Source organism: Letharia lupina (genome assembly GCF_014066315.1).
Source record: "Letharia lupina isolate WasteWater1 chromosome Unknown contig_19, whole genome shotgun sequence".
NCBI classification, from domain to species: domain Eukaryota; kingdom Fungi; phylum Ascomycota; class Lecanoromycetes; order Lecanorales; family Parmeliaceae; genus Letharia; species Letharia lupina.
Genome location: NW_023502988.1, coordinates 800,657 through 812,962, shown reverse-complemented (window position 1 = coordinate 812,962; position 12,306 = coordinate 800,657). Strand labels below are relative to the sequence as shown.

Below are 12,306 nucleotides of genomic sequence, written 5' to 3'. Positions count from 1 at the left end.
TGTCTGCTGCCCTAGTGGACAGTCTTTCGAGACAGAGCATTCTGAATTCTGATGTTCTCACTGGTCAACGTCGATCGAAGCTATTACATTTTGTTAGCACCACCAGCTGCATCATCTGATTGCGTGGTCACCAACCTGTCTGGATGCACGATTCCCGCCAGGAGAGTCCTCTGAGTACCGTCGATGCTGCCCGCCGCCGCCGCTAGCCTCATTCCAATGGAAGAGAAGACCAGCTTCATCGATCCTGCAGGGAAAGAGCTGCTACATGGCGCCAGCCAGTCTATAATCTCATCGATTGCCGGGTCTAAATCTGGCTGCCTGCCATGCTCGAAGCCATATTCTCCTTCGTACTTTTTAGGGATGTTGGCAGCGTCAATGTACGTTGCCAATATTGGCAACACTTCATCTTCCGTCGGCATCATGAGTTTGGAAGCTGTGAGAGGATCGATCCAGTCTTTGGCCCATATCCAGAGCCTTGGGAGGTATGACGGAGCACCAGTGACCTGGTTATTGTCGGTTAGATGCTTTCGTGTTGGTGCTTTGTTGCAGAGACCCGGTTGTGGAGCGGATCCATTCAACTCACGATTACACGATCTAAGAGTTCGGGTTAGGCATCCGCGAGTAGCTTGCTAAAAAGCTGGAGCCAACTTCTGATCCTCCAGATCTGCATCAGGGACACCGCCGAGATATCGGCAATGACTGTGGCTTGAAAGATTGGTACCTCTGGACTCGGTCTCTTGCGGATTCGAGAGCAAAGAGGCCACACAAATCTGACCATGCCTTCAAACACGGCGACTGCGCGGAGGGTCACCGCAGAAGGCAATCCTGTCGGTGTTGGTTGTGCAATCGATGAGAAATCGCAGGACTTCTTGAAACTTCCCAGATTGGAAGTAAGGTATTTCATATCGAAAAGGCAAATGGTCAAGCCCCGCTTGTCTCGACAACCCGTCCAGGCCATGAACTGCAGCGGTGTTAGAGAATGATAATCACGTTCGGGGGACATGACACACAAGCTTGCGAGTTTCTTCGTAGTCAACGACATCGACATTCTCATAGAACCTGACGAAGCTGCTGTCATTGCGCGCTTGGCATGGCGCCCAGAAGAAGTCGAGTGCTTTTTGAACATGAAATTGGCGAGCACGTAAGAAGCGTCTGCAAGGGGGTCGCGCGGAAGTGAGGTGAGGCCCAATAATGACCGCAGGAACCTTCACAATTACGTACGTATGGCGAAGGCATGCTTGGGAAGTGGGACGCAATCATGACGAGTTATGAAGGAGCACAACCAGAGCATGGTATTGAATGCTGTCAGAGAATCCTTATTGTAGTACAACCAAGAGCGTAGAACGAAGGAGAAGTTGACCCATCAGATTCGACGATGGTGGTGCCATATTGAAAAATGGAGAGACGCCAAAGCAAAGAGCACTTAAACGTGGAATAGAGACTGAACTCACAGGAGGGTGACATCGTCATTGATACCGTCACACATATCATCGGAAGTGATGTACTTGGGTCTAATTAGAAGGGTATTCGCCTCGCATTCGGGGTTGAAGTGGTAGGAGGCAGATGCTTCTATCTTGGATAAGTCCGAGAACTCGGACACAGTTGATTTCGGGTTCACCCCCCGGGAGCAGACATTGATATCTAACTGTTGAAGCAGCAAAGATGCCAAAGTAAATGAAGGATGGGAACTAGAGCATCAGCAGCATAGAATGTAGGCTTTAGTTAGCGACCGGTAGACATGATCAAGTGTCAGTGAAAGGGTCTGGGTGTGAGGAAGCAATGTTACGCTTTGACCGAAGTGACATGCTCATGAATCTTTTGTTGAAGTTAAGGTATGTGCTCACAGACCTCTACTGATTCATGTTCAAGTGAGCGTTGTACACGTTTCACTACCTTGAGTTGAGACTGCTCAGGAGGGTCAGCATGTCGTGGAAAAGGAAATGAATCGCCTCCTGTAGTCACTTTCTGAGGTCTGCACGCAAAGTCTAGAGACTTCTGCGCCCAAGATCTCGGATAACGCCCCGGCTGAAGGGTTGCCTGAACAATGCCCCAGATCTGCTTCGGAATGGCACCCGACCCGAGCCCGATCTGGCCCCAATGGCCCCCAATAGAGCCACCTAAAGTTCAATCAATGCGCTCCCAGGAAACAGTTGTAGAGTCCTCCACTACACGGCCGCCTTCCGAAAACGGCTAGAGCTGCTACTAGCGGCTGCGCCCAGATCCTGTTGGTTTTGACGGCTTATGGCCATTAGCCACGGCTTATGGCCATTAGCCACAATGTGGCTGGGGGCTACAGCCATATAGCCATGGGCAAACATAGCCATGGGTAACATAGCCATGGGTAACATAGCCATTGGCAACAGCCATATAGCCATAGGCAACAGCCATATAGCCATAGGCAACAGCCATATAGCCATAGCTATGGTGTGCCAGGGTAATCAGTTTACTTGGCGTATATGTGGAATTAACACGCCTAGAAGGCTAAGATGTAATCTCCGAAGCAATTCGATTTATTATAGACCATAAGTCGAAATCGAATAACTTGAAAGGACGAATTTTTAATGATTTAATAAGCGACTTTTTGTATTTATATTAGATCTATACTCACTTATATAAAGTTCTTTTCTTATATTCTATTTATTTATATATATAATTTATTTATATAGTATTTATATATAGCTCTAACTCTAATTATATTAGATATAGCTTATTATATTATTAATAGATTATAAGCTTAATTAGCTATTAATCGAGATCTTAATCTTTTATTATATCTATCTACTATCGCTATAGTCTCTCTAAATATTAAAGAATATAGTTATTTTAAAGATTTTATCGAAGAATACTCGGGGGTAAAGCTATAGTAGATTAAGAAATAAGATTATTTATTCGCTAGATAGATAGCGTTATTAATTAAGGGCCTTTTTTATTTAAAAGAAAAGAAAAAGAAGAAAAAAGAGAGGGAGAAGAATCTTTTATTCGATTTAGATAATTTACTAATAATTAACTTATTAAAGAAACTAAATAAGAGATTTATTAGTAAATTATATGTTAAAATAAAAGTTTTAAAGAATTTAAACTATCATCTATAAGTCTAGAATCATTAATAGTTTCTTAAGAAATAAGATATTTTTGAAATAGTATTAGAGGAATTATTAATATTTATACGATTTAATAGAAAGTTAATTAAATAATAGATTATTTTAATTAAATAAATTATTATATTAATTAGAGGTAACGTTAATTGAAATTAGAAGAGTTATATCGCTTATCTTATTACTTTTAAATCTATATAGAATAAGCTTTATCAAATTTATAGAATAAGTAATAAAGAACGCCTTTTTATTATACTATAGAAGTTTCTTAAATATATTAAATTAATAAATTAGACAATTAATTAAATAGTAATAGATTTACGAAATCTATAGAACGAAGTTATAAATTTAAATCTAGTCTATATATTATATAATCTCACTATAGCGATAATAATTATAAATATTTACTAGAGAAATAAATTCGATATAGCTAAATATAATTTAAAAATTAATAATAATTTTATTATCGAAATAATTATAAAATATTTATAAATTATAAAGTAAGATAGATAGATTAAGAATAAAAGCTTATTTATATATAATAAATAAAAGAGCTAGCTAGATTAAAAATCTCTTAGAGATATAAGTAAGATAGAATATTATAATTATAAGAAAATTAAGTATTATAAGAGAGAGTATTTAAATAAAAAGAATAAAAAGGATAAGAATTATAAGACGAAGGATTTAGATAAATAAAATTATAAATTAAAGAATTAATTAAAGAGTTTAAAAATATTTAAAGATAATAAGTAAAAATACTTAAATTATATTATTATAGTAGCGAATAAATTAGATAATAATAATAATATTAATAATATAAGCGATATATATAATTAAAAGAAAGATTTATAGATAATTAGAGAAAAGCTAGAGTCTATAGATAATATACTATTAATAAAGAATTTCTTTATAATAATAGACTTTTTAGAAGATAGTAGCTGGCTAATAAATTTCGAAGCGACTTATTATATAATATTAAATAAGAAACTATTTATTAATTTATAGCCTTATTAAAAGAAAATGAAATTCGATAATTAAAGTAAGTTAATGGTGAGAGATAGAGGAATTATTCGAATTTATATAGGCAATTATATATAGATTATAGAGGATATTCTATATATTCTAGAAATAAATAATAATCTACTATCTATTATAGTATTAAATCGAAAGAATTTTAAAATATAATTCGAAAGTTTATATATTAGAATTATTAATATATCTATAGATAAGATAATAGTAAGAGGCTATATAAGAAATAATCTATATTAATTAATTAAATTAATATCTAATAGAGTATTCGCTTTTAAAGAATCTAAATCTCTTATTAAAAGTATATCTATATCTACAAAATAAGAATAAATTAATTATTTTTAATTAATATATTAACGATTAAGTTATATCGAAGCGTATTATTTAAAGAATCTATATCTTTATATAAGAGATATAGAGAAAATAAAATTATTAAAAGGATTTTAATATAATATATATAACTCTACGAAAATAGTTTAATAGATTAATAAGGATTTTAAATTAAAGAAAATAGTATTAGAAGCTTAAATATATATTAACTTCTAAGAATTATATTTTATAGCTAGTATTATTAAGAGTAGTAAGTAATTTATATTTTTTATCGATAAAGTTACTAATTAATTAAATCTCAAGTCTATTATATTAAAAAAATAGATTTATATCTTTATTCTTAGAAATATAATTATAATTAATAAAATAATTAAAATAAGAGAAGTAATATTAATTAGAATCGATAATATAGAGAAGTATAAATCAATTAAGGATATACTTAAAAAACGAGATATTATTATAAAATTCACAACTATTTATATTCTATATTAGAATAATATTATAGAACGATTTAATAGAATATTAATTAAATTTATAAGACTTATACTTAGCTAGTTAGATTTATTTATAAGCTTCTAATTAGAGATCGTAATCTATATAAACTATTTAAAAAATAGATTATTATATAATAGTAGAGGGAGTAAATTACTCTATAAATTATAATTTAATAAGAAATTAGATCTAAGTTATAAAAAAGTCTTTAATTATCTATGCTTAATTTATTTACTAAAAGAGAAATAAGAAAATAAGCTATATATTATAATCTATTAGAGTATATATATTAATTATTATTTATTCACTTAGTATCGAATTTATAACTCTCAAAATAATTAATTCGAATAGTCTACGAATATTTATTTTTATGAGAATTGTAAAAAAGTTTAATTAATAACTTTAACTTCGTTCTTAATAGCCTATAACTTCATATAAGTAGATATCGCTCTTACTCGCTAGAATAATAACGATCTTAATAACGCTTTTATTTAAAGTAGTATTAAGATTATATCTAGCGATAACGATAATAAGAAAAATTATAAGAGGTCTATATCGAATATTATATCGTTATTATAAATCGAAGAAATTAAAGATATATAAAATTCTTAAGTAGAGAGAGAAGTTTCTATTAATTTTCTAGAGAATATAAATAATAATAAAGATTCGAGATTAAGTGGTTTAAATATATATTAAATTAAATCGAAATCTCTATTAAGCCTTCGCGAAGTTAAAGAGACTCTTAATATTTTAAATAATAAGGAAATAATAAATTAAAAGACGATATTTAAGATTAATATTTAATAATTTATTATATCTATATCTACTCCTAACTCTCTTAATTATATTAAGCGACGTCTTATATATTAGATTGTTATCTCTATACGATAGTCTCGCATTAAGAAATTAGACTATAATCTCTATAAGTTCTATAATAATTTTAGTATAAAGAATAAGACTAAGCTTATAAATATTATAATCGAATCTCTTATCTATTAAAAAGCTATTTATAAATTAAATGTCTATAAATAGAAGTAAGTTATTATTAAGAAAATTATCGCCTTAATTATTAAAGAAATTTAAAAGCTCGCTATTCTATCGACTAGTAGACGCCTAGTTATATATAAATAGATTTTCAAGATTAAATATAATAGCGATAAAATTATTAATAAATTTAAAACTAGACTCGTTGCTAGAGAATTCATATAAATAGAAAATATCGACTTTTATAAGACCTTTACTTCTATTCTATAATTTAACTTTTTACGCTTATTTCTATTATATATAGTAATAATAAATCTTCTAATAAAATAAATAAATATTAATAATACTTATCTTAATAGCGACCTTTATAAGAAAATCTATATAATTTTATTATTAGGCTATTTATTAGTAATTAATATTAAAAGTAAGATATTACTTTTTTAAAAAGAATTATATAGTCTTAAGTAATTAGTTTATATCTAAAATAAGAAATTTAAGTATATTATTAAGAAAATAAGATTTATAGCCATTATAGCTAATAGCTATATCTTTATTTAAGTATTATTAAAGAGAATAGCTATTATAGTACTCTATATAAATAATATTCTTATTAAAATTAAGCTATAAAGCACTATAAATTATATTAAGTATTAAATCTATAAAGAATTTAAGGCTATCAAAATAGGCTTAATTAATTATATTCTCGATATTTAAGTCTATTATAATTAGAAATCTTATATTTTAACTATTAAATAAGTATAATACGTCGAAAAAATATTTAAAGAATATTTAATAGATTAGATAACTTTTATTTATATCTCTATTAATAGATATAAGTTAATTTAATTAAGTTAATTAAAGAAAGAATATATAAATTAATTATAATATTAGAAGCGAATAGAAAGCTTTATATTTCTTATAACTAATATATGAATTAACTTAGTCTTTATTATAGAAAAGCTTAATTAATTTAATTATAATCTTATTATCTACTATATAAATATAATAAATTAAGTATTTAAGTATATATAAAATATTATATTTCTAGAATTATACTATTAAGAAATAGAAATATTAAAAGAATTCGTAGATTTAGTATACGATAATAATTAGAAAGATCGTAAGTCTATCTATAAATTCGCTTTACTATATAAATAAGTAGTATATATATAATATAGTTAAAAATAGCGAGAAATAGCTATATTTATAATAGAAGCTAAGTATATAGCTTTAATAGAAGAAGATAAAATTATCGTATAGACTATACGATAACTATAAGAAATTCGTTTTCAAGTATTAGATAAAGGCTTTATAATATTATTCGATAATAATAAGAGAATTATTAGTCTTATAAAGAACTTTAAGTATTATTAAAAAACTAAATATATCGATATTTAGTATTATTATATTCGCTAATTAATTAAAAATAAGATAATTATAATAGACTATATACTTATAGTCTAAATAATAATAGATATTCTTATTAAATCGCTTAATAAGAAGCTATTTAAATAGTATAGAGAGCTATTAGAAATATATAGCTATTTAACTAATTAGAAGGCCGCTATCGAGGAAATTCGATATTATATAAAACTTAAATCTACTTTTTTAAAATAACCTTATTATATATAAGAGCTATTACGTATTCTAGAAGAATAAACTAAAGAGCTATATTAAAAGTTTACGTTATTTCTCTACTTTCTCTACTTTCTTTATAGAGATTTTTTCAAAGAGTAATATTAATTATTTACTTTATTATCTCTATTTTTTTAGTAATTAAATAAAGAGAGAGTATTAATTTTAACGGCTTATAGTTATTAATTATAATTTATAGCTATTAATTATAATATAGCTAAGGGCTATAGCTATATAGCTATAGGCAAATATAGCTATAGATAATATAGCTATTAATAATAGTTATATAGTTATAGGTAACAGTTATATAGCTATAGCTATGGTGTGTTAGGGTAATTAGTTCACTTAACGCATATGTGAAACTAACACGCCTGGAAGACTGAGATATAACCCTCGAAGTAATTCGATTTACTATAGGCCACAAGCCGAAATCGAATGACTCGAAGGGACGAATCTCCAGTAATTTGGCAAGCGACTTTTTGTATTTATATTAGGCCCATGCCCACTTGCATGAAGTTCTTTCCTTATGTTCTACCTATCTATGTATGCGATCTATTTACATAGCATTCATATATAGCCCTAGCCCTAATTGTATTGGGCATAGCCTATCATATTGCCAACAGATCCCACACTAAGGTACTTTAATGTCCCGGTCTAGGTAGGTACTGTAGTGCCTTGCCTCCTGCGACAAGAACAAGCAAATATGCTGCACTCCATCCTTTCTATTCATTGTCCTTGACCAGACCGTCTTCACGCTCATTGGGTACAAAGATATCCAAGCTACACAGTATCGGGTCCCAAGCTGCCACTGAGTACTTCCCAAGGCAACCGCCCGCCCAGTGTGCTGACTTTGCTTCTCCCTATCCTACCTTGAACATCTTTCCCCCTTTGTCTACAAATCTAAGGTGACAAGATGTCTCACGCCATGTCGGACGATCAGGTATGTTTAATTCCCAATTCCAGCCTGCATCCTGGAGGTTAAGCACAGATTCAGGTGGCCGGTGAACTCAAGAAGATGACTGCCTTCATTCGCCAAGAAGCCCTCGAGAAAGCCAAAGAAATCGAGATCAAGGCCGACGAAGAGTTTGCAATTGAGAAATCAAAGCTCGTCCGCCAAGAAACATCGTCAATTGACTCACAGTACGCCAAAAAACACAAGCAGGCATCCATGTCGCAGCAAATCACCCGCTCAACCCTTGCCAATAAGACGCGCATAAAGGTGCTCTCTGCGAGACAAGAGTTGCTCGATGAGCTGTTCGAGAAGGCGAGAGACAAGCTGGCAAGTTACAGCGAAGATAAGGGAAAATACGAGGGCATGTGCAGGGGGCTGATCCTGGAGGGATTATACGCCTTGAATGAAGACAAGGTGACAGTGAGAGCAAGGAAGGTCGACTACGATATTGTGAAGAAGGCGATCAACGGCGCGAAGAAGGAGTATAAGGAGAACCTGGAGAAGGATGTCAACGTTGAGCTGGATGAGAAGAATCCGCAGCCGGAAGGATCGTATGGCTTCCTTTCCTTCGCATATGCTACTACCAGAAGGGTACTAAAAAAGAATAGGCCGGGAGGTGTCTCGATCGTGGGCGGAGGTGGTAAGATCGATATCAACAACACTCTCGATGAACGCCTAAAGCTACTGGAGACCGATGCATTACCCATGGTCCGGACAATTCTGTTCGGTAAGAATGAGAACCGTAGGTTTTACGATTGATTATTGGGCTACGATACTTGTAAACCTGCATTGGCTTATAGATCATGCCATGAGAGTGATTGGCTCTGCTGGGAGGGTTTCTGTCATTGTAAAACATTAATTGCACTCTGGTCGGATATATGGTATCGCGTATATGATTTCCAGACACAAGAGACGCAAAGAAACAAAGTGGCAGGACGTTTACAGTACTCGTTCCCCGTGCCTTTCGCGCACTTTCACTACGAGGCTGCCACAGTCCTAAATTGACCTTGTCTTTGCAAGCTGTCCGGCAGGGCAAATGACGTATTTTGCGTCCCCTTTTCGACAAACGTCTCCATCATTTGCCTTTTCGCAGCATCCTCGACTGTGGAGTCTCCAAATAAAGACTTCTTTGGAGGAGGTTTCGTTCGGACACCGTACGACAGCCGATATTGAAAGGCTTCAAGCACCTCTTTGGCTTCTGTCCTTGCCATGTGCGAGGCGCCTGTATCGACGATTTCTGCGAACATAGACTTGATCTTGAAGGACAGCACATCGATATCACGGTTGAAGCTCCTCTCTTTCTCTGTGGCGCAAGGCGCGGACGGAGGATCACCGCAGTCAATGGCAATACTAAGGATTCCAATTGCAGCTGCGAGTTCGCCATAATCCGTTGCGTTACTGGTCATGAACTGTGGACCCTCGAGGTGACGAGCGATACCTTTGAGATTGATTGTAACATCTGCTTGCTGGCTCAAATGCCGAATGTCTCGGAAAAAGCATGCGAGCGCGAGACGTCGCCGTAGTAGGACCAATCGATGGGAAGAGGCGGGTACATGTTGGAGCATTCGTAAGCGCAAAGTTGTGTCCGTAATCGACGTGAAGGCTGTGGTGTTTACCACCTGAAGCTGTTGGAATTGTTGTCAGCTTTAGTACTGCTCTTATATGTCTTGATCACCTACTTCATGATGAAGACCCTGCTCAGGGATTGACTCAATCAGGCTTGCAAGTGCGTCTTCAATTGCACTGGTAATGTGACAGCTGTTGGCTATGGAATGGTCCAGTGCAAGACGGCATAAAGTACAGATTAGATGTCTCCTCGACTCAGCACCTAATTCGCTTGCTAGTTTTTGGAAGAGATCTAGAATCGACAACAAGCTTGGCCGCCTGACAGCTTCAATGCTCTGCGACAACGCTGCGTGGGGAATGACCGGTTCTTCGATGTCCAGCGCTGCAGAAGTGGCTCCAATCTTTCGAAATAGCATATCGATGCGTTTCGGCGAGAGTACCGAGGCCATGTGTCTTGACGCATCTGTGAGTGTAGCGGTGTAAGAACACCTCAGGTCGTCCCTTGACTCGAGACATATCGCGTCCATAATCCAAAGTACGATCTCCTCTGGCAGGTTGTCCTTCATCGCAAGTTCGCCGACGTACCCACTCAGAAAAGCCTGCTGCCTCGAGGACGTCTTCCCGAAAATGCGTCCAAGACGGTCATCCTCAATGACAGGAAAATCCGATTGCTCGAATAGAGGTTCCTCCCCCTGCTCATCGAAAAAGGACCAGGATTTGTCCTGATGTAATGCTTCTGTCCTCTGGATTGCGGCCTTGAGCCTACATATTTCGTCTTCATCCCCATGCTCCTTCATGACTACATCGATATACGCTGCATCGAATGGCCCCTTTGTAGACCCAGCCCTCGGATTCCCACTGACAGATACCTTTTGCTGCTCGAATGATCTGAGCATCGCATTTGCTTGGGCAATGTCTTCGACAGACGCCTCTTCTTGTTTCCTGTGTCTTGCTAACGACTCGAGATCGAATCTATACTTTTTGGATTGTACAGGAACAGGCGAACGTAACGGCGCAGCTTTTTTGTCAGTTTTGTTTCTGCGCCTGGTACTCGTGCGACGTCCATCCTCGGCATTCCTGTTTAGAGGCAAGGCAGGTGATTGCGGTTCTGGGCCTAACGCTTCTCCCCGAGGTTTTCGGCCCTCGAGTAGTAGCAGATCATTTAGATCCTCGAGTGAAGAATCCGAATCAGACTCGTCGTCTGAATTTCGGATTACTACCTCCCCATTTTTCACTTCACGTTGGCTGCTCATTAATATTGTACCTTGCGAACTACGGGCGTCGGCATTTCGCGACGTTGAGTTTTTGAAAACGGGCTTAGGGGGTATGTATGAGATCCCAGCATTATCCATGGGCTCCTCATCATGCTGGGGACCTGACGGCTGTCTGCTTGAGCTCCTCGAGGTGACCATCGATAATGTCCCGTGTAGGCCCCGTCCCAAGTGGTCCCTTTCTCGATCAAGACCCTGCTCCGTTTGACTTTCTTTCGGAGTGATCGAACGCGATCGTTTCATGGCTCGTGGGTCTTCCAAATTGTCTTCGGGCAGTGGACGTTTATTCCGACGAAGCGGTTCTGTGAAAGGTTTGAAGTAATTAAGAATACTGGTGTTCTTGTACATGGTCGCAGCCGGTCTTTGGCGCCTTGCTGGGGCTCAATCATCAATTGATCACTATGTGAGTACTGCTTTGGTGCCTCGGTGCTTGATATTTCAGTGAGGCTTTAGCGCGTCGCGCCCCATACTCTACTTGTACACACGAAGATCACGCGCTGCCAAGCCGCTTCGCAGAATCGCCGATTCCCGAGGACAGATAATTCTTACTCCAATTGCTTCAGCATTTGCACCGAATCTTTCCGGCTGAGACTGATTGTAACGGAGCCGAGGAGGCAGGTCTAGCCTGGATTGGATCATTCCAACAGAAGGTAATGTAGAGTAAAGTGTTGCTTACCCGTATCAGCCTTACGAGTAATTACAGCCCCTAAGCTTGTACGCTCGACTTGTAGGTGGCCTGAATCAAAGACCAATCTTCCTGGCCAGCTGAGAGTTCCGCGATAGAGGAGAATTTAGTAGATACATCAGCTACGCCGCTCAACACATACTCTGTAGCTGCCATCAACTTGACTCCCCAAAATTGGGGAGGTCCTCTCACATATCTCGGACACCTTCCACCCGGAGCCGGGCACAAAAGTCAAAACTTACAAATCGCCCGAGGATCCTCGAGCGT

The 12,306-nt window shown here is 35.7% G+C and overlaps 3 protein-coding genes across 3 annotated transcripts; 1 reads left to right on the top strand and 2 right to left on the bottom strand.

The window, feature by feature from the left end:
- Positions 1-83: 83 nt before the first annotated feature.
- On the bottom strand, positions 84-1,486 carry HO133_004020 (uncharacterized protein; the record flags this gene model as incomplete). The annotated part of the gene is made up of 5 exons (XM_037294939.1): positions 84-503; positions 584-594; positions 730-961; positions 1,011-1,059; positions 1,452-1,486. The coding sequence occupies 5 exons, from the start codon at positions 1,484-1,486 to the stop codon at positions 84-86; spliced, it is 747 nt and encodes a 248-aa protein (XP_037148986.1).
- A 6,992-nt stretch (positions 1,487-8,478) lies between these two features.
- Positions 8,479-9,276, top strand: HO133_004019 (uncharacterized protein; the record flags this gene model as incomplete). Its single annotated transcript, XM_037294938.1, has 3 exons — positions 8,479-8,505; positions 8,560-9,068; positions 9,126-9,276. The coding sequence occupies 3 exons, from the start codon at positions 8,479-8,481 to the stop codon at positions 9,274-9,276; spliced, it is 687 nt and encodes a 228-aa protein (XP_037148985.1).
- A 218-nt stretch (positions 9,277-9,494) lies between these two features.
- HO133_004018 (uncharacterized protein) lies at positions 9,495-11,702 on the bottom strand (the record flags this gene model as incomplete). The annotated part of the gene is made up of 2 exons (XM_037294937.1): positions 9,495-10,142; positions 10,197-11,702. 2 exons carry the CDS (start codon positions 11,700-11,702, stop codon positions 9,495-9,497), a joined length of 2,154 nt encoding a protein of 717 aa, XP_037148984.1.
- Positions 11,703-12,306: the final 604 nt, after the last annotated feature.